The sequence below is a fragment of the Sebastes fasciatus genome, chromosome 12 (genome assembly GCF_043250625.1).
Source record: "Sebastes fasciatus isolate fSebFas1 chromosome 12, fSebFas1.pri, whole genome shotgun sequence".
Classification (NCBI taxonomy): domain Eukaryota; kingdom Metazoa; phylum Chordata; class Actinopteri; order Perciformes; family Sebastidae; genus Sebastes; species Sebastes fasciatus.
Genome location: NC_133806.1, coordinates 34280353 through 34304316, shown reverse-complemented (window position 1 = coordinate 34304316; position 23964 = coordinate 34280353). Strand labels below are relative to the sequence as shown.

The window sequence follows — 23964 nt, the reverse complement described above, 5'->3', positions numbered from 1 at the left end:
ATTTCTCATTGCTGACTGGGGTTGGGCGATCGTTTGCTATTTCATATCGGCCAATCGTGGTTATTCGAGATCGTCTATAGGCAATCTGACTCGCCGCGGGGTGGAGGGAGGTACATGACTTTAAATTTCCGTAGAGGAGCTGTCCTCCGTAGAGGGGGGAGCACAGTGAAAACAACAGCAGAACCCGTGACCGGCTACACCTTAAGCTACGACACGTCAAGGCCCTGTGATGGAAAAGGCCTATTTGTTGTTTGGAAGGGTTGCAATTCCAATTTTTTATTACATATATTTGAGTTTGGATGCACTTATTATAAGTTGTGTTGGACAAAAGCATCTGCCAAATAAGAGTCAGGTAATGGAACCTCATCCTGACTCCTGACATACTGTATAACATTTTAAAACATACTGTAGCTAACATGACAATTGAATTCTAGTTCTGCTCTCAGCAGATATTATCTGATATAAGCCACGATTTTGTTCATTTTTACTACATATATTGTTGTAAATTGTGTTGCATCTGAAATATTTGAGAAGTTTGGCTCATTTTGTTAAATGATCGGAAATTAAAGTTTTTTAGGAAAATCCCATTTGTCAGTAACAGCTGATCTACACAGGCTGCATAGAGAAAGCAGCATGTCAGCCTCCATCATGGTCCCACTGGAAGTGTTCGGCCACAGGACAGCTGTGGACTCAGGAGCACTCACAGACCAATACACAACCACTGTATTATGCACAGAAAAAAGCAAGTGAAGCCTTCATAGACAGTTCTATTGATTAATGGACTGATTGATTAGTGTCCTGTGTAGAGCGTCTCAACACTGAACAGCTGGTTGCTTATATTTAGACATTTAACATTTGAATCATCTCTCTTCTTTTGTTAAACCAAAACAAGAAAAAAGGGCTTCTAGCGGGGCAGTTAAGCATAACAACTGTGAATTTTGCGATTAAAAGCAAAAAAATTTGGTACAGATGTAGGTTTTCTATGTTATGAAAAGATATTGATATCGGGGCGTTGCCAATTTGGCCCCTGAGGGCTGTGGCAGCCATTTTTCAAAATGGCTGTCAAATAGGCGCTAAATATTCCTAAATGTTGCAGAGAACTGATTTTATGAGTCTTGATGATGTCCAAGGTGTGTTCAAGCTGATCAGATTGGATGTCAGAAGATCACGGGCAGGTTTCTTTACTTCTTTATTTTTTAGGAGTGCTTGTTGAAAGCTTTTAACCTGAGAAAAAACACAAAAACCAAATAAAAGGAGAAAGGTCACTTCAAGGTCAAACTTTACCCGCTTACCTTCATGATAGAATGACAACCAATACACCGTTAGAATGGCAAGATCTTCAGCTTTTCATTAGTAGTAAAATCGAGAGAGATATTGCTGGATAAATTTCTGGGTCTCCAGTAACCTCCAATCACAGTTAAAGCGATACTGAACTTTGATAGAATCATCTCTCAACATCTGATCTAATCAGCTTGAACACACCTTGGACATCATCAAGTGTCATAAAATCAGTATTCTGCAAAATTTTGGAATGTTTAGCGAAATATGGCTGCCACAGCCCTCAGGGGCCAAATTGTCAGCGCCCCGATATCTATATCTTTTCACAACAGAAACCTACATCTGTACCAAATGTATTGCTTTTATCGCAAAATGCACAGTTGTTACAAATATCCGTCCGTCCGTCTGCCCATTCTTGTGAACGTGAAACACATAGAGGGAATTTCTTCATATTTGGCACAAACATCCACCTGGACTGAAGAATGAACTGTTTGGATTTTGGTGGTCAAAGGTCAGGGTCACTGTGCAGGCTAAGTGAGTTGGACAAGGGCTTTAGCATTGTGTGTATAAGATATGTTAATAACTCATCACAAAGTGTTGTAATTACATTTTGGCATGTTTAGTCAAAAGCCTAGTTAGTTTCCTCTCAACTCAAGAAATATTAAGACATTCAAATATGACAGTAGTCAGCTCTGTAACCAGCATCTTGCACTGAGGGACCTGTGGATGAGCAGAGACGTAGCCCATTATTTATAATAAATGCTCTGTTTGAAAAGGTTATTCATATATTTATTTTTATACTGTCATAATGAGATTCCACACTGAGTTTTTGTTATTATTGTTTTCCATTTTAATGTACTTTATGCCTAAACATTTCTTTTCACAAACACTGGCCAATGCATGGTAGAAACAAAACAGAAAACTTTATTTCTACGGTAACACACTATCGTACACAGCACAACGCAGTGACATGTGACCTCTGCATTTAACCCATCCTCAGCATTACAGCTCGGACACACCAGGAATGTCAGGAGCGCGTGGCGGCTGTGTTACCTGTTGTTTTTTATTTCGGCGTCCGTGTTAACAGGTTAGAGCAGCCACACTGCCCGCGTGAGACGCACGTCTCAGCTGCGTCTCTTCTTGAGAATAGAGGTCTCACCTATTTTTGACGCGTGCCGTGCACGTCTCACAGCAGCAACAGACAGTGAAGGTGATCTATTGACAGTATATTATCATCATATCCGCTACATTACTACAGTCTCGATGTCTATCTGTAGAATATGTTACGGAGAGAAAAAAAATAAAGACTTATTTTTAAATCAACACTTCCTGCTTTCATTTCAAAATAAAAGCCCTCAAGCATTTTTTCTCTGGACAGAATTCCTTAATTTGTTAACACAAGGCTTTTATTCTGAAATATGAGCAGTCAGTGCTGTGGAACATGCAGTGACTTAGAGAGCTACATGAATTGATAAAGTATGGGGTTTAAATCAATGCTTTCATTTCGAAATAAAAGCCCTCAAGCATTTTTTCTGTGGACAAAATTCCTTCATTTGTTAACACAAGGCTTTTATTCTGAAATATGTGCCGGACAGTGTTCTAGAACATAGAGTGACTTGGAGAACTCAATGAATGAATTTAGTACGGGGTTTTAATTGTGGATTATTACTATTATTTACAAATTACCACACGTTTCTTAACCTTCCTCGGTCTAAAATAAATATAAATGATATTTATAATGAAATGAAATGGCCATTAAAAGGCAAACTTTATGTAGAAAGGCAGGGCTGACAGCAGCAGCTGCAGCAGCAGAAATGCAGCAGACAAGCAGCTGAAATGCAGCTGGTGTTAACGCCCGACGCGTGAATCACGCAGCTGCCACGTGCTCCTGACGTTGCTTGTGTGCCCGAGGCATTAGGGGCAGTGGGCTGCTGTGAAGCTCCCAGGGAGCAACTCGGGGTTCAGTGTCTCGCTCAAGAACACTACGACATGTAGACAGTAGGAGCCGGGGATCGAACCACCAACCTTGTGATTGAATGATGACCCGTTCTACCTCCTCTGCCACAGACGTCCAAATCCTAGTATATTGTGCCTCGTCATATGGCGTATCATGAATGTAACTGCACTGAATATTTGAATACTTATTAAGGATCTAAGGTGCATTTTTCCAAGTTGGGTTTCATTTTGCACTGGTCTGAGGACAGATACAGCCCTGCCCAGTGGGGACTCAGTTCAGATAATGCTTTAGTCGTTCCATTTACCGGCTGAAAAACTGAGTAGGCAAGGCTGAATATTTAATCACCGATGAAGGAGCAGAGGACACAGACATTTACACTCCTGACCTATGGCCTTGCCGATGTGGAGTTATTATACAGTTAATGCTTTGGAGCTGGGCTTGCCTGCAGGATGGTGGACTGTACAGAATCCATCTGAAGGAGAAACTCTGCCTCTCCGTCCCAGCGGAACCCACACCTAATCAGTCAACTCCAAGGACAGAATTCATGAGAGTTCATTAAAAAAAATAAATCCCTTTGAGCAAGTGAAACCCTAGCCCTCCCTAACACCTCCCACCCAGTCCTGGCATACAGTCCACCCAACTCTAATAAAACCGAGACATTCAGGGAGACCGATAGAAGTTTAGAACAGATAAAAAAGAGACCACCGAGGGAAACAAAGATAACCCCAACAAAGACGCTGGCTGACCTGACATCAAAGTGTGTCTGTTGTTTTAGTTCCCTGCTGTGCTAACTATTGCCTTCCCAAGGGAGGACAGACTGAAAGAGCAAGCCGAACCTCTATCCTGAAAGGAGAGGTAACAAATACTGCATTGTTTTACAGGTTCAAATTACACACCCTGGGCCTTCAGGTCTACTATTTTCCAATTAGAGAGCACAAACTTGATCATCACTTCCGTCTCACAATGATATTGATGACTGTCTGTGCAGCGCTGTCCCCACTAAGGTTTTAATTGTGTGCTGCTGCTGCTGCTGCTGTGCACAGGATATCTAGTTGTTGTTGTTTTTCTGTCACTTGCTAAGTGCCAGGTGGCTATGTTTGGGAGGCTAAGCGGCAGAGCATATTCTGTACCAGGCGGATGGTAATTACCAGGTGCTCAGCCTTGGCAGTAGCAGTGTGTTTGGGGGTATTGGTGAGCCATAGGATGTGTATACATGTTTGGATGTGTGTGTGTGTGCGCAGTGGTATGTTTGCTGCTGCTGTAGATGACTGTATTTTTGACACTCTCTCCCTCCAGCTGTTCGAGCTGTTGGGCCCAGAGGGGCTGGAGATGATCTCCACCCTCCTCCAGCGAAGGGCGGCCATCGTCGACTCCCTCCTCAGCATCCCACCTGACAGGACTGGCTACCCACCAGGTGAGACGGCCCCATGGCAACCAGGTCATCTCCATGGTAACACAAACTCCCCTTGGATTGACTATTTGAAATAGTCATGAATACCAAATATACATTTATGTAGATAAAAGAAAAAAAAGAGATTCATTTGAGCTGTACAGACTCACTGCCTGAAGGTCTGGAGGTTATTAATGCATTTCTCTTTTTCTATTGTCATACAGAATCAAATAATAATTTGTGTATGTTCTAGCTTGGCTGCCTAGACCTTAAAGAGGAAATGAAACGTTTAACCAAGTTAAGCTGGTTTACTAAATGGATTTCCACTCTAATGAACTATAATATAACAAACATGACAAATGTCAGCGTTTAAGTGAATAAAGAAGCTTTGTTTCATCTTTTGTGACAAGAGAGCTGCCATGTTGTAGTCCTCTGGTCTGTGACGTCACAAGGTTGGTTGGCTCGGCTGAGCGAGGGGACAGGACGGGGGATGGGGAGACAGAGACAGGTGATCAGAGAGCGGAGAGGACGGGGGATGGGGAGACAGAGATAGGTGATCAGAAAAGGGAGAGGACGGGAGATGGGGACACAGAGACAGGTGATAAAAGAGGGGAGAGGACGGGAGATGGGGAGACAGAGATAGGTGATCAGAAAGGGGAGAGGACGGGAGATGGAGAGACAGTTGATCAGAGAGGGGAGAGGACAGGAGATGGGGAGACATAGACAGGTGATCAGAGAGGGGAGAGGACAGGAGATGGAGAGACAGAGACAGGTGATCAAAGAGGGGAGACAACGGGAGATGGAGAGACAGAGACAGGTGATCAGAGAGGGGAGAGGACCGGAGATGGAGAGACAGAGAAAGGTAATCAGAGAGGGGGGAGGACGGGAGATGGGGAGACAGACAGGTGATCAAAGAGGGGAGACGACGGGAGATGGGGAGACAGAGACAGGTGATCAGAGAGGGGAGAGGACGGGAGATGGAGAGACAGAGAAAGGTAATCAGAGATGGGGGAGGACGGGAAATGGGGAGACAGAGACAGGTGATCAGAGAGGGGAGAGGACGGGAGATGGGGAGACAGAGACAGGTCACAGAGAGGGGAGAGGACGGGAGATGGAGAGACAGAGACAGGTGATCAAAGAGGGGAGAGGATGGGAGATGGAGAGACATAGACAGATGATCAAAGAGGGGAGAGGACGGGAGATGGAGAGACAGAGACAGGTAATCAGAGAGGGGAGAGGACGGGAGATGGAGAGACAAGAGACAGGTAATCAGAGAGGGGAGAGGACCGGAGATGGAGAGACAGAGAAAGGTAATCAGAGAGGGGAGAGGACGGGAGATGGGGAGACAGAGACAGGTGATCAGAGAGGGGAGAGGACGGGAGATGGGGAGACAGAGACAGGTGATCAGAGAGGGGAGAGGACAGGAGATGGGGAGACATAGACAGGTGATCAGAGAGGGGAGAGGACAGGAGATGGAGAGACAGAGACAGGTGATAAGAGAGGGGAGAGGACGGGAGATGGAGAGACAGAGACAGGTGATCAGAGAGGAGAGACGACGGGAGATGGAGAGACAGAGACAGGTGATCAGAGAGGGGAGAGGACCGGAGATGGAGAGACAGAGAAAGGTAATAAGAGAGGGGGGAGGACGGGAGACTGGGAGACAGAGACAGGTGATCAGAGAGGGGAGAGGACGGGAGATGGGGAGACAGAGACAGGTGATCAGAGAGGGGAGAGGACGGGAGATAGAGAGACAGACACAGGTGATCAAAGAGGGGAGAGGACGGGAGATGGAGAGACAGGTGATCAGAGAGGGGAGAGGACAGGAGATGGAGAGACAGGTGATCAGAGAGGGGAGAGGACAGGAGATGGGGAGACAGAGACAGGTGATCAGAGAGGGGAGAGGACGTGAGATGGGGAGACAGAGATAGGTTAACAGAGAGGGAGAGGACGGGAGATGGAGAGACAGAGACAGATGATCAGAGAGGGGAGAGGACAGGAGATGGGGAAACAGAGACAGGTGATCAGAGAGGGGAGAGGACAGGAAATGGAGAGACAGATGATCAGAGAGGGGAGAGGACAGGAGATGGGGAAACAGAGACAGGTGATCAGAGAGGGGAGAGGACAGGAGATGGAGAGACAGAGACAGGTGATCAGACGGGAGAGGACGGGAGATGGAGAGACAGAGACAGGTGATCAGAGAGGGGAGAGGACAGGAGATGGGAGACAGAGACAGGTGATCAGAGAGGGGAAAGGACGGGAGGTGGAGAGACTGAGACAGGTGATCAGAGAGGGGAGAGGACGGGAGATGGAGAGACAGAGACAGGTGATCAGAGAGGGGAGAGGACAGGAGATGACTGATTTCTGATAGCCCGTTGACTGATTTCTATGTAAAGGACTAGGGATGGTTTTTCGGGGAACACCCAAAGGATGTGACGTCTATGAGCACTCCCAAGTGCCTTGCCTCTCTTCAGCTCCCCTATAGCACCAACAGTGGGCATCTGTAACGTCAGCTGTTTCATTCAGACTCCCGGGGCTGGTCTGACTGGTAAATTGGATGGCTTGTCGTTTGCAAATGAATTTATTAGCAAACGATAAAAAGCAACCAACGCCAGATCCATGCAGCGGAGCTAAGTTACAGCTAGCAGGCTAACCTTAGCTTGCTTGCTTGCTAACATTATTGCTAACAAAATATATGATCTTTTTGAGTGGATATGTTAGTTGGATAGCTTGCCAAATTACATAGATGGGGAATATGACTTGGCCAGAATTTGTATTTTTTTTTTGTTGCTTTAATCCCTGTATACTCGACTCTCGCTCCGTTGCTGTTGGTGCTGACTGGGACCCCGCAGGTGGGTCTTCCAGCTCCGACATTTCATTTGCTCTTGCCTTGGCTGGAAGAAATATGGTCATATGAGTTGAAAAAGAAGAACCTGTCCGGTAAGATCTAGACAACCAACCAGTTAAACACTTTATTTACCCAGCAGATGAATATGCTCATTCACTTTGTATTTGTTGCCACAATTGTAACATTGGCTTTACATTGTGGAACCCAAAGATTATACAAAATGTTCGTGGTCAGCTCAAGTAATCACGATCAGGCGAGGCGATGATGTAATAATTGCGACAAGCCTACTCATGAATTAGAGAAATGATAGAACATCATGCCATACTAAGAGTGAAAAAGGCTGGCACGTGCATGGTGTTGCTAAGGCCCAAATAAGCACGGGCTCTTGTGAGGAATAGGCTTACATTGGTTTTTGCTATAGTTATCAGGCTCTCCCAGCGGCTTAAAGCTGAGCTTATTGATTTTGTATGAGATAGTATTTCAGGAGGCTTGATAGTGAGCTGTACTAAAGCAGCCCACCTATTGATGTACCTGCCTTCCATGCCAGTGTCATTTAATGCCTCCGTGCCGGCGATAGCTGCGGCTGGAAGCATGATGTTTTTGGGTTGTCCATTCATCCCATTCTCATGAACATGATACCTCAGGAACGCCTGGAGTGAATTTCTTCAAACTTGGCACAAACGTCCACTTGGACTCAAGGATGGACTGAAGATTTTGGTGGTCAAAGGTCACTGTGACCTCACAAAACACATTTTTGACCTTAACTCAATAATTCATATGCTAATTATCCCAATTTAACATGTCAAATGTCTAATAGGATGAAATGATGAGGTGATGACATTTAAACTGCAACTCAGCTGGTTGGCGGTGACATACAACTCTGAGGCAGTAATTCTAGTTTTCTTTAAATGCTGTCCTCCATCCTGAGCCAGCATTGTGTCTCGACCATGCCCCCAGGAGGAGCGCTGGGCTTTGAAGCAGATTTTACATAGTGCCCAAACAGGGGTACTACAACTTCTGTGTCTGTCATGTGATGCATTGGGCCCAAAAATACTTGTTCCCATAGACTTACATTGGGAAAGAGACGTCTGTAGCTCAGAGGATAGTTTTTTTTTTTTTAGGTGAATCAACTTCCCAGTATGAACACTTGAATAGCCTTTATTTAATCATTAGGTCCTAAAAGTTATAAAATGCATGTAAAATATTTTATTTATATGTTATTTCCCTTCATCGGTTCATGTGAATGAGCACCAGACCGAGGCTGGACCGAGGGCAGTAGGCGGGGCCCAACTGATGCGGTAGATCGCTGGAAGATCCGGGTAAATTTATACCCGTGCGCCACTGAGCAGCTTTCATAGGAATGAATGGGGCCCTGACTCCGAGGCTGTATCCAGCCCTCTTTATACATCCGTGGTTCCGACCCCCTGTTTCCTTCATCCTAAGGTGGCAGGTTTTCCTCTCCTCCATGTGTAGAGCGTACGTATTTGAAGATATTGGTGGAAAGATGGGATGGATAATATTTCATTGCTAGAGCTCTCTTCTGATCCATATGCACGGTAGATATCAAAGAGCGGCTGAAGATTAGAAGAGAGCGCTCCTGCTTTGTCAGAATAATCCTGCAACTATTTAAAGTCATACGAACTCATCCTTCAGAGGTTTTGGAGTCATTTGAAATTCACAAATACAGATTTTAATGCTGGGTGTGAAACAGTGCATGAGCTAATTAATGAAGACTAGTAACTCTGTCAGGTTAAATCATTGATGTATACCATCGACTCTAGTTCAGTTGTAATATTAGACAATGAAATCATTAGTGTAGCCCAATGGTGTTAAGTCTATTTTAAAGGGTTAAAGTCAGGCCTCAACAGAAGAGCTCAATCATTATGTCATGAATTAAATCTATTCAAGTCAATAGCTAATATTTAAACATTCAGATGTGTTAACTTATTATGAGTGTTGAAAAAATGTAAAGGTCCTTGTTGGATAATATACATCTGTCTTATACACATACTGATGACAACATTTTATTCTTAAAGGGACGCTGTGGACTTTTTGACAATCAGTGGTGCTTTTCATGTTTATGTGAGCAGGGCCCCGTTTTGTCCTTCACGCACACAAGGATGCACATGCATCGACACAAGCATACTGTATGGTTGACATGATACACACAGTAAGTGGCTGACACTAGAGCTAGACCAATATATTAGCTGATATTAGCTTACAACAGAGGTTGATACACAACAAGAAATGTCACCACAGAAATGCTAAATTATGTTTAAGGTCATTTAAAAACAGTATCACAAGCACATAGTTTGTCCACCAGAGGACTCTGATTTTTACACCGCTCACTACATATATTGGTCACAAGTCTTTGAAAAATCGAATATAAAGGATCCTTACCAAAAATGTATGTTTATGTTATGTGCTTATGAAAAAAAAAACTACTTTCGTTAGATAAATCATTATTGGATTTTTAAACTCTCAGATATCAACGTTGGTTTCGGCTGAACGTTCATTGACTGACATTTTCTGAGTCTATATATATATATATATAAACTGGAAAAACAAAGTTCGGAAACTTGTGTTTGGTCGATTATTTCTCTGTTGTTACAATGCTAACTGGCATTGTATTTTACATGGTTGGAAAGCCTGTTTATTTACCTTCGCAATGATGTCCAACTTGTAAGGATCATGCATTTGTGGGATGAGCAGCACAGCTGATTATGTGGGGAGCGCCCAAGAAAAATGTTCCAAAATGCTCCGTCAATGGTAAACAGTGTATTCTCCTGTTGGTATTGACTCTTGTTTTGAGTTGTTTGGTGGATTGGATGATTGAACTCTCTATCAGTAACAAGGAACAAACAAGACATATTGGCAATTTTACACTTTATTCATTTAATACACCGTCAGGAGCCTCAGTAGCGGTGGAAGATCGATACGCAGCCACAACAGCCTGGCACCTCCTCCTCATGCTGGTCACCAACCTGGTCACACGTTGCTGTGGGATGGCGTTCCATTCCTCAACCAGGATTCGTTGCAGGTCAGCCAACGAGGTTGTGTTGGTCACTCTAACACGTACAGCACGCCCAAGCTGATCCTACAAGTGTTCATTTGGGTTGAGGTGTGGACTCTTGGCAGGCCGTTCCATTCTCTCTGCTCCCACATTGTGGAGGTAGTCTGTGATAACCCTGGCTCTGCGGGGGTGAGCGTTGTTTCTTGGAGGATGAAGTTAGGTGCCAGATTGTGGAGATATGGGATCGCCACTGGCTGCAGAATCTCATCCCGATATCTCCCTGCATTGAGATGGCCTTCAATGATGACAAGCCTTGTTTTGCCAGTGAGGGAGATGCCTCCCCACACCATGACACTGCCCCCACCAAAAGCTGTTACTCCATCGGTGCAACAATCAGCATAGCGTTCTCCACGTCGTCTCCATACTTTGACCCTGCCATCCAACTTTGGCAGACAGAACCTGGACTCATCACTGAACATGACATTCCCCCACATGTTCAGGTTCCATTGTCTGTGTTGTCAACACCAGCGCAAATGGGCCTGACGTTGAAGGGCAGTCATTGCAGGCTTCCTGGTAGCCTTATGAGAATACACTGTTTACCATTGGCAGACCATTTTGGCAAATTTTTCTTGGGCGCTACCCACATAATCAGCTGTGCTGCTCATCCCACAAATGCATGATCTTTACAAGTTGGACATCATTGCGAAGGTAAATAAACAGGCTTTCCAACCATGTAAAATACAATGACCATTAGCATTGGAACAACAGAGAAATAATCGACCAAACACAAGTTTCCAAACTTTGTTTTTCCAGTATATATATAAATATATATATATATATATATAGAGAGAGAGAGATAGATATAATATATATATATATATATATATATATATATATATGTGTGTGTATGACTCCAGTCGTGGGCGTCCTGAGGTTTAGGCTCCTGTGCTTCTCGCTTGGTACGGCATCCAAATCATCCCTCTGAAACTCTGAAGGTGGTGCTGTGATGTCACAATGATGTCAACGCTAGTTAGCAGCACAAGCAAGATTATGAAACTGGGTGTAGTTTTTCTTAAAGTCTTGAGTTAAGTTAAGTCCTATAGTTGATTATAGTTGATTTTAGTAGTCAAAGAGAAGCTGCAGACCATCATGCTGGTTTAGGGTCCTATACAGTTTAGACTGCCAACAGACAACTTCAGTTGTATCAAACTTCTCAATACTTGATGCATTTGTCATTAAAACAAATGAATCTGGGACACATCAGCAGAGATGTGGTTAATATAATATACTGTATCTTTGAAATATATGGGCCAATGATTGTGTATATTTTAGTCGGCAGAAAACAAGCTTCAAGCCTCAGCTCATGTTATTCCCATTGTGAAGAACTTTTGATCAGCGTTAAAAATTTCACTTGCCAGACAGCTTTTGAGATTAGTGTTGCCTTGACGACTGAGGGTAAAGTCAGGAGGGGTTAAAAAAGACTGATTAAATTTTCCACTATTTGCATGCCATCAGGAAGAGTGGGATTTAGTGGGAATGCCTGTCTCTTGCTGATTAGCTTTTAAATTGCTGTTTGCAGCTTGGCACTTGCATGTTTATCAAAGAACAGATTCTCTTGGTGGCTCTTTTCCACATTTCAATGGCTGATAGAGGCAGTGGTATGTGGAACGGACAATTAAAAAGACAATATGTCTACATATCCAAAAAGTTTAGAACAGGTGCTGGATACATCAAGGGCTATGCAAGGCCAAAGTACAATAACATGGATATACTGCAATATATTAATCTCTACTGTATGTCTTCCCCTTAAACGGTGATCACCTCATTCTAACCTCATGCTGTCAGTTAATCTGCCCTTCACTGCTGTGTCATCGTACACAGAGCAACACAAGACAACTGTATGGAGGCCTGACAAACCTCTAACTGCAGACCTACTGTACATTTAATGGAAAGAGAGACGGTGATGGAAAAGCAACATTTTCTGATGGTAAACTGGATATTCAAGACATTTGAAGACATCAGCTCTTAAGTTAGGCTCTAGGACATTGTTATGGTTATTTCTCACCGTTGTCTGATGTTTTATACAGACGTGGACAAAATTGTTGGTACCCTTCCGTTAAAGAAAGAAAAACCCACAATGGTCACTGAAATAACTTGAAACTGACAAAAGTAATAAATAAAAATGTACTGAAAATGAACTAATGAAAATCAGACATTGCTTTTGAATTATGGTTCAACAGAATCATTTTTAAAAACAAACTAATGAAACTGGCCTGGACAAAAAAATGATGGTACCCTTAACTTAATATTTGTTGCACAACCTTTTGAGGCAATCACTGCAATCAAGTGATTTCTGTAACTCTCAATGAGACTTCTGCACCTGTCAACAGGTATTTTGTCCCACTCCTCGTGAGCAAACTGCTCCAGCTGTCTCAGGTTTGAAGGGCGCCTTCTCCAGACTGCATGTTTCAGCTCCTTCCACAGATGTTCAGTAGGATTTAGATCAGGGCTCATAGAAGGCCACTTCAGAATAGTCCAATGTTTTGTTCTTAGCCATTGTTGGGTGTTTTTAGCTGTGTTTCTGGTCATTATCCTGTTGGAGGACCCATGACCTGCAACTGAGACCAAGCTTTCTGACACTGGGCAGCACATTTCGCTCCAGAATGCCTTGATAGTCTTCAGATTTCATTGTACCCTGCACAGATTCAAGACACCCTGTGCCAGATGCAGCAAAGCAGCCCCAGAACATAACCGAGCCTCCTCCATGTTTCACATTAGGTACAGTGTTCTTTTCTTTGGATGCTTAATTTTTGCGTCTGTGAACATAGAGCTGATGTGGCTCCAGTTTTGTCTCATCTGTCCAAAGGACATTCTCCCAGAAGCTTTGTCGCTTGTCAATATGCATTTTGGCAAATTACAGTCTCGCTTTTTTATGATTTGGTGTCCTCCTGGGTCGTCTTCCATTAAGTCCACTTTGGCTCAAACAGTGACGGATGGTGCGATCTGACACTGATGTACCTTGACCTTGGAGTTCACCTCTAATCTCTTTGGAAGTTGTTCTGGGCACTTTGGTTACCATTCGTACTATCCGTCTCTTCAATTTGTCATCAATTTTCCTCTTGCGGCCACGTCCAGGGAGGTTGGCTACAGACCCATGGACCTTAAACTTCTGAATAATATGTGCAACTGTAGTCACAGGAACATCAAGCTGCTTGGAGATGGTCTTTTAGCCTTTTTACCATTAGCTTTCTGTGGTCCATGTTCAGTGTGGTACACACCATGATACCAAACAGCACAGTGACTACTTTTGACCCTTTAAATAGGCGGACTGACTGATTACAAGTTTGAAGATACCTGTGATGCTATTTACAGGACACACCTTAGTTTAACATGTCCCTATCGTCAAATTATTTTCAATCTTTTCTAGGGGTACCATCATTTTTGTCCAGGCCAGTTTCATTAGTTTGTTTTTTAAAATGATTCTGTTGAACCACAATTCAAAAACAATAGCTGATTTTCATTAGTTCATTTTCAGTACATTTTTATTTATTATTACTTTTGTCAGTTTCAAGTTATTTCAGTGACCATTGTGGGTTTTTCTTTCTTTAACGGAATGGTACCAACAATTTTGTCCACGTGTGTATTTGAAATGATAGTAGACAGGTTATTTGATAATAACATAGTTGCAGCCCTTGTAGTAAAGTTGAGTACTCTTCAGAACAGATAAGAAAAAGCAGTTGCACAAGCAAATAACAAAATAAAATAAAATAACACTTTTCACTTTGAGTCATTCTATTTTATAGTTCCATTATTTAGTTTAGCTTGTAATCGGGAGTCTTGAAGTCATTGAGGTTTTCACACTACATGACTGACCGCTGACGGGGGGGCACACACTACAAGATAATCCCTGATGAGTACGTCTGGTCTCCAAACTACATTTGTAAATGACGTATACCTGCGCAGGCTGTTCTCACTGTTCGTTGTTATACTTACGAAAAGTAATGCACTGTAATTCATATACATCATCACGTAATTGTGAACCAGGAAGTATAAAGAGCGACAAACGCTGCATAGGGAGGAGGTCGGGGTGGATGGGTTGGTCAAAAGATACCGGACTTTCAACCACGAAACCGGGTTTCATGTCAAGTGTGAAACCAGAAGTCGATGTTGATTTATTTTTCACGTAACTTCCGTACTGAAGTTATGCCACTTTATTTACAGTTATTTTTAACCCAAAACACCATCTCTTCCTAAACCTAACCAAGTTGTTTCCTGTAAAGATGGAAGTATATTTTGGCCGTAGCTCCCTGACAGAGTCCCTGACAGGTGTTGATGCTGGATATCTGGGATGTGTCTGCAGTGCACCAGAGAGCCTCGCGGCTCTCGTCTTTCAACAGTTCACACATAGCGTTCCAGCGCAGATTTGCGAGCGCCAAGACAATAGCGATTTGCCTCTGATCTGGGGCTTTTGTCTGGGAGCTCTAATAACTGTTGGTGATTGGAGAATCAGGGCTAAAGCTGTAGTGTGAACTAGGCATAAGGTGGAAGGTATCAGTTGTAGCGAGAAACCCACAGAGAATTATCACCAATGTTGAAGTTCCACTCAGCTCTATGAAACTTTTTAGCTCTTTACCTCTTCGAGCTTTATCTCTCAGGTGTTAATGTTACTCCATACTGGATGAGTGAATAGAATAGGCAGCTTTTGCTAACATAGCAACGGCATAGCAACTATACATTTTATTGTAGTAGTCTGTTTACTGTGTTGTTGCAGCCCTAGCAGAGGGAGAGCCGTTGTCTAGGTTACAGTTGTGTTGTCTCGCGCTCTCTCTAAAGCAGCACGGAGACACACAGAGAGGTGGAGGTGGAGCCCGCTGGGATGCTGACTGGTAGAAATAGCCTCCCATTGAGTGTTTGTGTGTACAAATGCCTTTGACTGGGTCATTAAGCATATTTTTTTTTCTGTTCAAGTGTTGTACAGTAGGTGTCGAGGAATATGTGATGAGAACTATGCAGAAATAACTTTCCCAGACTCGATGTACCGTAGCAAATGGCTCTGCCATGAATTGAACAGGAATATGATGCCGGTGCTTCTCCGACAAGCATTTTGTACCGTTTCCGTTTCCTCAGGCCGTGATCAGAACATAGTCTTTTCTCTGCTGCTCAAGTACAAACTCCGCTGACAGCTCTGAGTGTGACAACAACTACCAGAGAGAACAAGAACTCAGAGTGTTGCATCATCCTCATTGCTAAGAGAGTTTGACTACAAGGCTATTATAGTCTGTTTGGCTGCCTGAAGTACTCGGGTCATTCATAGAAGTCAGTACTCAAACACTTTCACTTTCTTCACAATTACAGGACTTAAATGTTGGTGAGAGTTATATATTGAAATTATTGAACCACACTTTGAGCAGACATTATCAGAGGGTGGATTATGGAGTGCTTTGTGATAGCAAAAATATATAATTAGCACTAGAGCAGATGTTTAGCTGTTGCTGCATGCATTTTTATGTTAATACTATGTTTATATATACCACAAATGTGCATATTTATGCGCTATTCTGCAATTTAACTCAGGGATTAGATTGCCAGCCAATGTTTTCTAGTCTCACTAGTCATCACCTAGTCTTGTAGGAAGTCTTACACTCAGTAACTGCATGTTCACAAGGCTAATGAGGCTGTGCAATAATTCAAGATTTTGTTGACATATTTGAGTCAAAGGTTTTTACTGAGGGGATTAGTGATATCTTTTTATCACTCCATAAATCAGAAAATACTGTCAACAACCATAAAAAAATAATTTCATTGACATGCTTTAAGGAATAAAATATTCTATAAATCAGGCTCTGAATGTTATATGAACAAACCCCCTCAGTCCAAACCTTCAGAATATAGATAGGAATGAGAGTGGAAAGTTTAGTGGATGTGCTGCTGAAGTGGAGATTTCTGGCTCAGAGTCAGAGAAAAACCTCATTTTGACAAAACGGCCTTTAAAGATATGGATTGTAAAGTTCCATACATTTTACAAGCCACACAGGTGAATAAGGTAAAACATTTAACCAACAGATATCACCTTGAAACTAACCCAGTTCATTACTTACATTAAAGGAGAACTACGGACATTTTCAAAATTCATAGATGTTATTCATATGGTTTAAGCAAAAACATGAACAACTCTCTCCCAAATCCACAAACTAGAGTGCTGAAACTCCAACTAGTGATGTCATCGGGTATAAAGAGTGGAACTGTTCTATAGACAATGAATGGGGAGAGGTGTTCTAGAGGACACTGAGAGCACCCAGAGGAACGTTCTGAGTATATGGGAACATTTTGTGTTTCACAGCTGACAACACTACAGTAGAATAAAGAGAAAGAAAACCTCCCATTCATTGTTCTATGGAGCAGCTCCACACGTTATACCCTATGACATCACCAGTTTGAGACTTACTTCTCTGGTTTCTGGCCCCGCCAGCTGCCCCGCCAGTGCCCCGCCAGTGCCCCGCCAGTGCCCCGCCAGCTCTTTTCTGCCAGATTAAAATGCTATACTGACACACGTCCTTAAGTGGTGGACACACTACCAACGTCAGGAGCGCGTGGCGACTGCGTGGCGTGTTGTTTTTTATTTTGGCGTCCATGTTAACAGGTTAGAGGGGCCACACTGCCCGCATGAGACGCGCGTCAGACGCTATTCTATTTTATAGAATAGAAGGCTCGCCTATTTTTCACGGGAGCCGCGCGCGTCTCAGCTGCGTCTCTCAGCAGCAACAGACAGTGAAGGTGATTTAGTGACAGTATATGGACATCATATCAGCAAGACTTTACTACAGTTTCCATGTCTAGACATCTGTAGAATATGTCACAGACAATGAAAGTGATCTATTGACAGTATATTAACATCATACCAGCAATACTTTACTACAGTTTCCATGTCTATCTGTAGAATATGTTACGGAGATGAAAAAAATGAAAGACTTATTTTTAAATCAACACTTCCTGCTCCGGTTTTTCTGTGGACAGAATTCCTTCATTTGTTAACACGAGGCTTTTATTCTGAAATATGTGCCGGACAGTGTTCTAGAACATAAAGTGACTTGGAGAGCTCAATGAATGAATATAGTACAGAGTTTTAATTGTGGATTATTACTATTATTTACAAATTACCACACGTTTCTGAACCTTCTCTGTCTAAAATAAATATAAATCACATTTATCATGAAGTTAAATGGCCATTAAAAGGCAAACCCTATGTAGAAAGAAAGGGCTGACAGCAGCAGCAGAAACCCAGCAGACACGCAGCTAGTGTGAACACCAGACGTGTGTATCACACAGCCAACACGCCACGCAGCCGCCACGCGCTCCTGACGTTGGATGTGTGCCCCAGACTTTAGGCTCTACAGCATCGCCCACCACAGGATTTATAATAAACTGTATAAAACTTGAGCGTCTGTGCTTTGATCACCGTCTTTCATTTTATAGTGCCCACTGTCTGCATTTACTTTGGTGAAAGTAATGCAAAGGTAGTGTAATCAGTAACACATTACTCTACACAGACAGTAACAGTGTAAAGTACCGTATTACTGTCAAATAGAGATGTCCATAATTAACCATTTAACCGCTAACCAACATTAAGCATTTTAACAGATTAACGCTTTCGGTTAAAACGGTTAAAAGAAATGTAATAATTAACTCAAACGCTGAGCGGCTCAGAGGAGCGGCTCGTCTCTTTAAGGAGAAAAGCTGGTCCACCTTAACAGCCCACCTTAAGAGGCGGAGCCGGAGTTGCAGGATACAGGAAGTCGGCTCCGGTCTCTGGCTCGTTTGAGCGGAGCGGAGGAGTTGTAGTTTCATAGCATTTATTCACCGACAAATAAACTACACACACTGCTACATCTACGTCCACAGCTAGAACGCCACCAACAACCTCACACTCACCGCCAACACACACACACACGGTCTGTTGGAAACTCACTAAAGTTACGCAGACTACGTGTGCGGCGGCGAGCACGAAGCCTCCGGCAATGCTAGAGCTGCTAACGTAGCACAAATACACACACTGTTTGTTGGCCACTCGCTAAAGTTACGCCGGGCAGACACACAGCTGACAACCTGCTAAACTAAACTAAATGTGCGGTGGAGACTTTTACTGGGAAAGTGGCTGCATGTCTGCGACACTACACGCAGCATCGTAGCTGCTAAGTTAACGCTCCCGGACGCTGAATTGGAGACTCCCGTCAACCAATATCTGTTGTGCTCCTGCAGCTGGTACACCGCTGCATGCGAGGCACAAATGTTGTCGGTTAACGGTTAATAATCGGTTAACGAGGGTCGGTTAACGGTTAAGAACATTTTTCAAAATGAGCATCCCTACTGTCAATGAAAGTAACTAGTACTATGTAATGTATTACATTTTGAAAGTAACTTGCCCAACACTGGTGGTAAGTCGCTACTATATGTTGACTCTAAAAAGACCGCTCTTAAGAATCCTTTATTGATGTTAAAGGTGTGAAAACACCTTGAAACCATCTTGTAAGCAAACCAAATCTTATTATGGAGATGCTCCTTGCAATGATTATGGCACCAGGATCACTTGTGGAAATGAGAATCCTGGAGATTTGGAGGCAATCACTGTTGGAGACGCATAACGAGGCACAATAGCTCCCAGAGAGAGGGAGAGTAAAGGATGGGGAATGGTTCAGGCAGAGGAATTGGTGCATAGAGGGTGACAGAGTTAAAGGGTTTGGGAGTGGGAAAGGTAATGGGAGGGAGGGTAAGAGTGACAGGAAGAGGGGAGCTGCTACAAGGAGAGGGAGGCTGTGCAGCAGGTAGAGCCGCTAGACGAGATAAAGAAGAAATCATTCAGTCAATCAGCCCGGGCCGCGGTGCAATCATCACATCTCATCTGTTTTCAAGAGCAATTCTGCCTTTTATTGAGCTGTTGTGCCTCAAACAGGGAGGCTGCAATGGGGAACATTAACCCGTGCAATGCCACATGCACTTGCATCTGACATCAGTGGGCAATCCAGATTACTGCTGAAATCTGAATCTGTCTGACATTGGCTGACCTGATGTTGTTTTCTCAATGTGAACACTTCTGTTGTTCACCCAGAGATAAAGACTCATTCAGAGCCTGGAAACTCTCACAATATTAGATTATTATTATTATTACATCAAACATTGTTCATGGACTGGCAGCTGCTTATTTCTCTCTTAGATGTTATTTTGGTTATTGCTGTTTTTAAATCGTTTTGATTATTATTTTGTTGCTGTGTATTTGTGACAATTTAGTTTTTGTTTCCATGGTGGACCATTATTTTATTATTGTTTCATATGTGGAACCATTTCACTGATGTTCTGATACGTTTTATTGATACTGTTTGATTTTATAGTTTTTTTGTCATTGTTTCTGTGTGGACCCGAGGAAGACTAGCAACAACTGGAATTAATGGGGTTCCAAGTACAATTAATAAATAAAAAGAAGCAATGTATTAGACTGCAAAGGAATGTAACTGACAGAAACCAAAGCTTGCCAGCACTAAAACAACATCCAGCGTATCATCAAGAGTTGGACTGATGAATCAGCTTATTGGCTGATATTAGCTTATTGCAGATATATCGTATCGGTGTCTCAAAGCGGAGTTAGATCTGGGGGAGGATGAATGAGCGGGTCTATGTTTTATTTCACAGGCATTTTATATCCCACAACAATGACCATTTCACAAAGTCCAATACCTATTAGTGTGTACGTTAAATAGGTAGCGTGCACTCCTCTTGGTAGGCGGCGTAGTACTCTCTGTGTGGCTGTGATCCGCATTTTAAGAACAATGTGTTTATCCAGCTTCCAATTTGAGGGCTGCGGCGGGGAAAAAGACAAATAAAACCAAAACAAGAAGTGGATGCAGTGAGCAGGCAGTGCAGGCGCAGCCATCTAATGATAGAGGGTCAGAGGACGACAAATATCGTGGTTGGCCCAGACGCAAAGTGAACTTTGTCGCAAAACTTTCAAACTTGGGACAATAGGTTGTAAAGCACTGGAATCTCACATGAAATCTGAAAAGCACAAGCGCTGTATGCTAGCATTGGAAAAAGTAGTATGTCTGTGGAGTCGTTGGTTGCTGCTGCTATCGCCTGTGCGTACTACAGAAGATTTATCTTCCGCTCTGGCAAAGCCTTCGAGCCCTGCTGCCAGTCACCAGACAGCATTCAGCACCTTTCCTCCTGTGGGTTCTGAATGCAATAAGTCGACATCACTCGTACACACAGGAAATGTTTCCTGATACTGACAGTGCAAAAACAATCACCTGTGGGCGTTTTATTTTCGTTAATGAGAAGGCAGTTATGTTAGCTAATGTGCACTGAATATTTCATTAAAGGGAATGTTTGTAAGAATCAGAAATGTCTTGTTAACAGCGACACCTGTGGCCGTTAAGTCAACGGAAGTCAGCGCCCTGTTGCTCGCGCTTGTGCTCGCTCTACATAGACATGAAGGAGCATCGCTCAAAACAGTGAGGCGACACACGTCAGCTAAAAGCACAATATCACTCTATATTTCAGCTGCTTGGCAGTAATGTTAGCTGACCAGACGAAGGTCTCTCCATGAATCAATGCTGATCCTAGTGTTGGCTTTTCCTGCCCCAGCCTCCCGACCACGGCCGGAGGGAACAGGGGAGACACCGGCACCCGGTTGGAGACGATAACGTTTCTCTCTGCGGAGCCCCGTCACTTCACAAGACACGGGAAACCTCTGTTGGTCTGGAGGAGCTGCAGCATTTATTTCTGCACAAACGTCCACTTTACATTCACTAGATATATTCTCAGAGCTACGAAGTGTTCTGCAGTGTGGAGTGTGCGCGCATGCACGTGAGAGTGGAGCAAACGAGCGCGGTGTGTGAGTGAAGGTAAGCAGGCAGAGGAGCAGAGGAGCAGAGACTCCGGTCCTGGAGACCAAAGCTACGGTCTCCTCCGCGTCCTCCACCGCGGCCAACACTGTCTAACAGACGGGCTTCACTAGATACAACCAAGAGGTTTTGGTCATTCCGTGCAGTTTGTGGTGGAGTCTTGTCTGAACAGCATAGCCACAAGCGAGCGCGCATCTCCTCCAGTAATTCAACAAACAAACAAACAAACAATTGTACAAATAAACAAGTAAGGTGGACTAAAGAACATCCACATCAAGGCTCTACCTAATTCTACTATGTTTTGACAGAGCAATACATACATCACTAAGTACAAAAGAGATAAAAATGACCTATATAAACACAAGGAAATCAATAAAACAAAAATATTACATATAAATTATATCAGCAAAAATTCAAGGCAACCAGACTTCTGTATCCCCCCCCTCCGCCCTCCTAGAAACTCTAGAGAAACTCCTAGAAAGATCTCCATATTTTCTCAAAGGTAGAGTATTGTCCCTTAATTGTCAGGGCAAGAGAGAGTAATGGACCCTCGAGCCACATCCATAGGCTTGGTCTGTTAAATGATTTCCAAAGCTTGGCTATGGTATGCTTTTCTTGTAGTAAACAAAAGAAAAAAATCCAAGGATACATAGTTTAGGACACACCGTCAACCTCACACCTGTAACATATGAAAGAATATCCAGAAAGCTTGGATAATTGGGCAGTTCCATAGGCAATGAAATAGTGTGCCCTTTGTTCCACATTTACTACACAAATCGGGAATATAGGGATTACATTTATTTAACAGGATTGGTGTTATATACAGTCTCATTATCCATTTATATTGTAGAAGTTTAAAACAAGTATTTATGGATTGTGTTTGAGCATTTAGGCAGACCTGTTGCCAGTCCTCGACTGTAATCTCATCGTTTAGGTCCTCACACCATGCAAGTCTTTTATTTTCTGAGGAGACCTCGGAGCTATCCATCACTATTTCATAAAAGTGAGAAATCTGTCCTCATGGAGTTTTGGTTCACTGCTATCTTTTCAAAGGAGGTGAGAGTAGGTAAGATAGAGAGTTTTGTGTTTTAGATATGTTGCTTCTAATCTGCAGGAACTTAAAGAAGTGTTTCAAATGAATGTCATATTTTTGTCTCAAATCTTCAAAAGACATAAGAATGCCACTATCAAACAGATCTGCAATTATTAGTAAGCCTTGGTTGGCCCAGATTTTGAAGCCCATATCTCTCGTTCCAGGTGTGAAGCCACTGTTACCCCAGATTGGTGTAAATTGTGACAATACTGGGGTTTCACCCCGATATTTATGTACCCCAAGCCATACCTGTATTGTATTGTTAACAAATGGATTATTTGTAAATTTCTTTAGTTCTTTTAGTTTAGCAGAGTACAGATATTAATTAAGTAGTAGATGAGATGTAGTACACTGTTCAATGCTCACCCAGGACCTTGGTGGTACTAATGAAAACCAACAGGAGGCTGTTGAAAGTTGGGCTGCCCAATAATACCACTGAAGGTTAGGAAGTTTTAATCCACCTCTTTCATAGGTAGGTATAGCAGTGATAAGCGAAGCCTAGATCGCCTGTTGTTCCAAATAAAATTACAAAACATGCGTTTCATTCTTGTGAAGAAATGAGCAGGAGGACTAAGGGGGATGAATGAAAGAGATAAAGGAATTTTGGGAGAACATTCATTTTAAGAATATTAATACGTCCAATCATAGAAATTGGCAACATTGACCATCTATTAATTGATTCGGACCCAGAGTCCACCATTGGATCATCATTTTCTGATATTAAATTTTCGATTTTAGGGCTAATTTTTATACCTAGATAAGTGAAACTATCTGAGACTATTTTAAATGGTGTTTGTACAGGCGGGTTTAACCTCTCAGAATATTTAAGGAAAAGAATGGCAGATTTGGATTCATTAACTTTATAGCCTGAGAAACTACTAAAGGCTTGAATAGTATCAAATAAATTATGTATAGACCGTTCTAAATGCGATAAAAACACTACAATATCATCAGCATAGAATCCAATTTTATGTTCATGTATTATATATCTTAATACCAGTAATACTTTGATTATTCCTAATAGCAATTGCCAAAGGCTCCACTGCCATCACGAATAATAGTGGCGAAAGGGGGCAGCCTTTGCGGGTGTCCCTGGAGAGGTCCAAGGGTTTGGACAACATATTATTAGTCGTCACAGATGCTACTGAATTGTTATACAATACTTTAATCCAATTAGAGAAGTAACTACCAAAACCAAATCGAGGAAGTACATCAAGAAGATGGCGATGTTCGACTCTGTCGAATGCTTTTTCCACGTCCAACGATAATACTTGTTCTCTAATAAGTCTTTTCGTGAATAATATTTAAAACCCTTCGGATAATGTGGAAAGCTTGGCGTCCCTTTACAAAGCCATTTTGATCAGGATCAGAGAAGAGAGGCAGGTACTTTTCAAGCCTACGTGCTAGTATTTTGGCAGTAAGTTTCGCATCTGAATTTATGAATGAAATTGGTCGATAGGAATCACATTTTGTTGGTGATTTCCCAGGTTTTAATA

The 23964-nt window shown here is 42.7% G+C and overlaps 1 protein-coding gene and 1 long non-coding RNA gene across 2 annotated transcripts in view; both read left to right on the top strand.

Moving 5' to 3' along the window:
• ascc3 (activating signal cointegrator 1 complex subunit 3) overlaps positions 1-23964 on the top strand; it is a 220671-nt gene that overhangs the window by 27415 nt on the left and 169292 nt on the right. The window contains exon 5 of the mRNA XM_074654885.1: positions 4532-4649. Coding sequence (XP_074510986.1) covers positions 4532-4649 — 118 coding nt within the window. The remainder of the gene's footprint in view (positions 1-4531; positions 4650-23964) is intronic.
• Positions 4656-7253, top strand: LOC141779811 (uncharacterized). Its single transcript, XR_012596440.1, has 3 exons — positions 4656-6771; positions 6815-6858; positions 6904-7253. It is a non-coding gene; the product is annotated as an uncharacterized LOC141779811 (long non-coding RNA).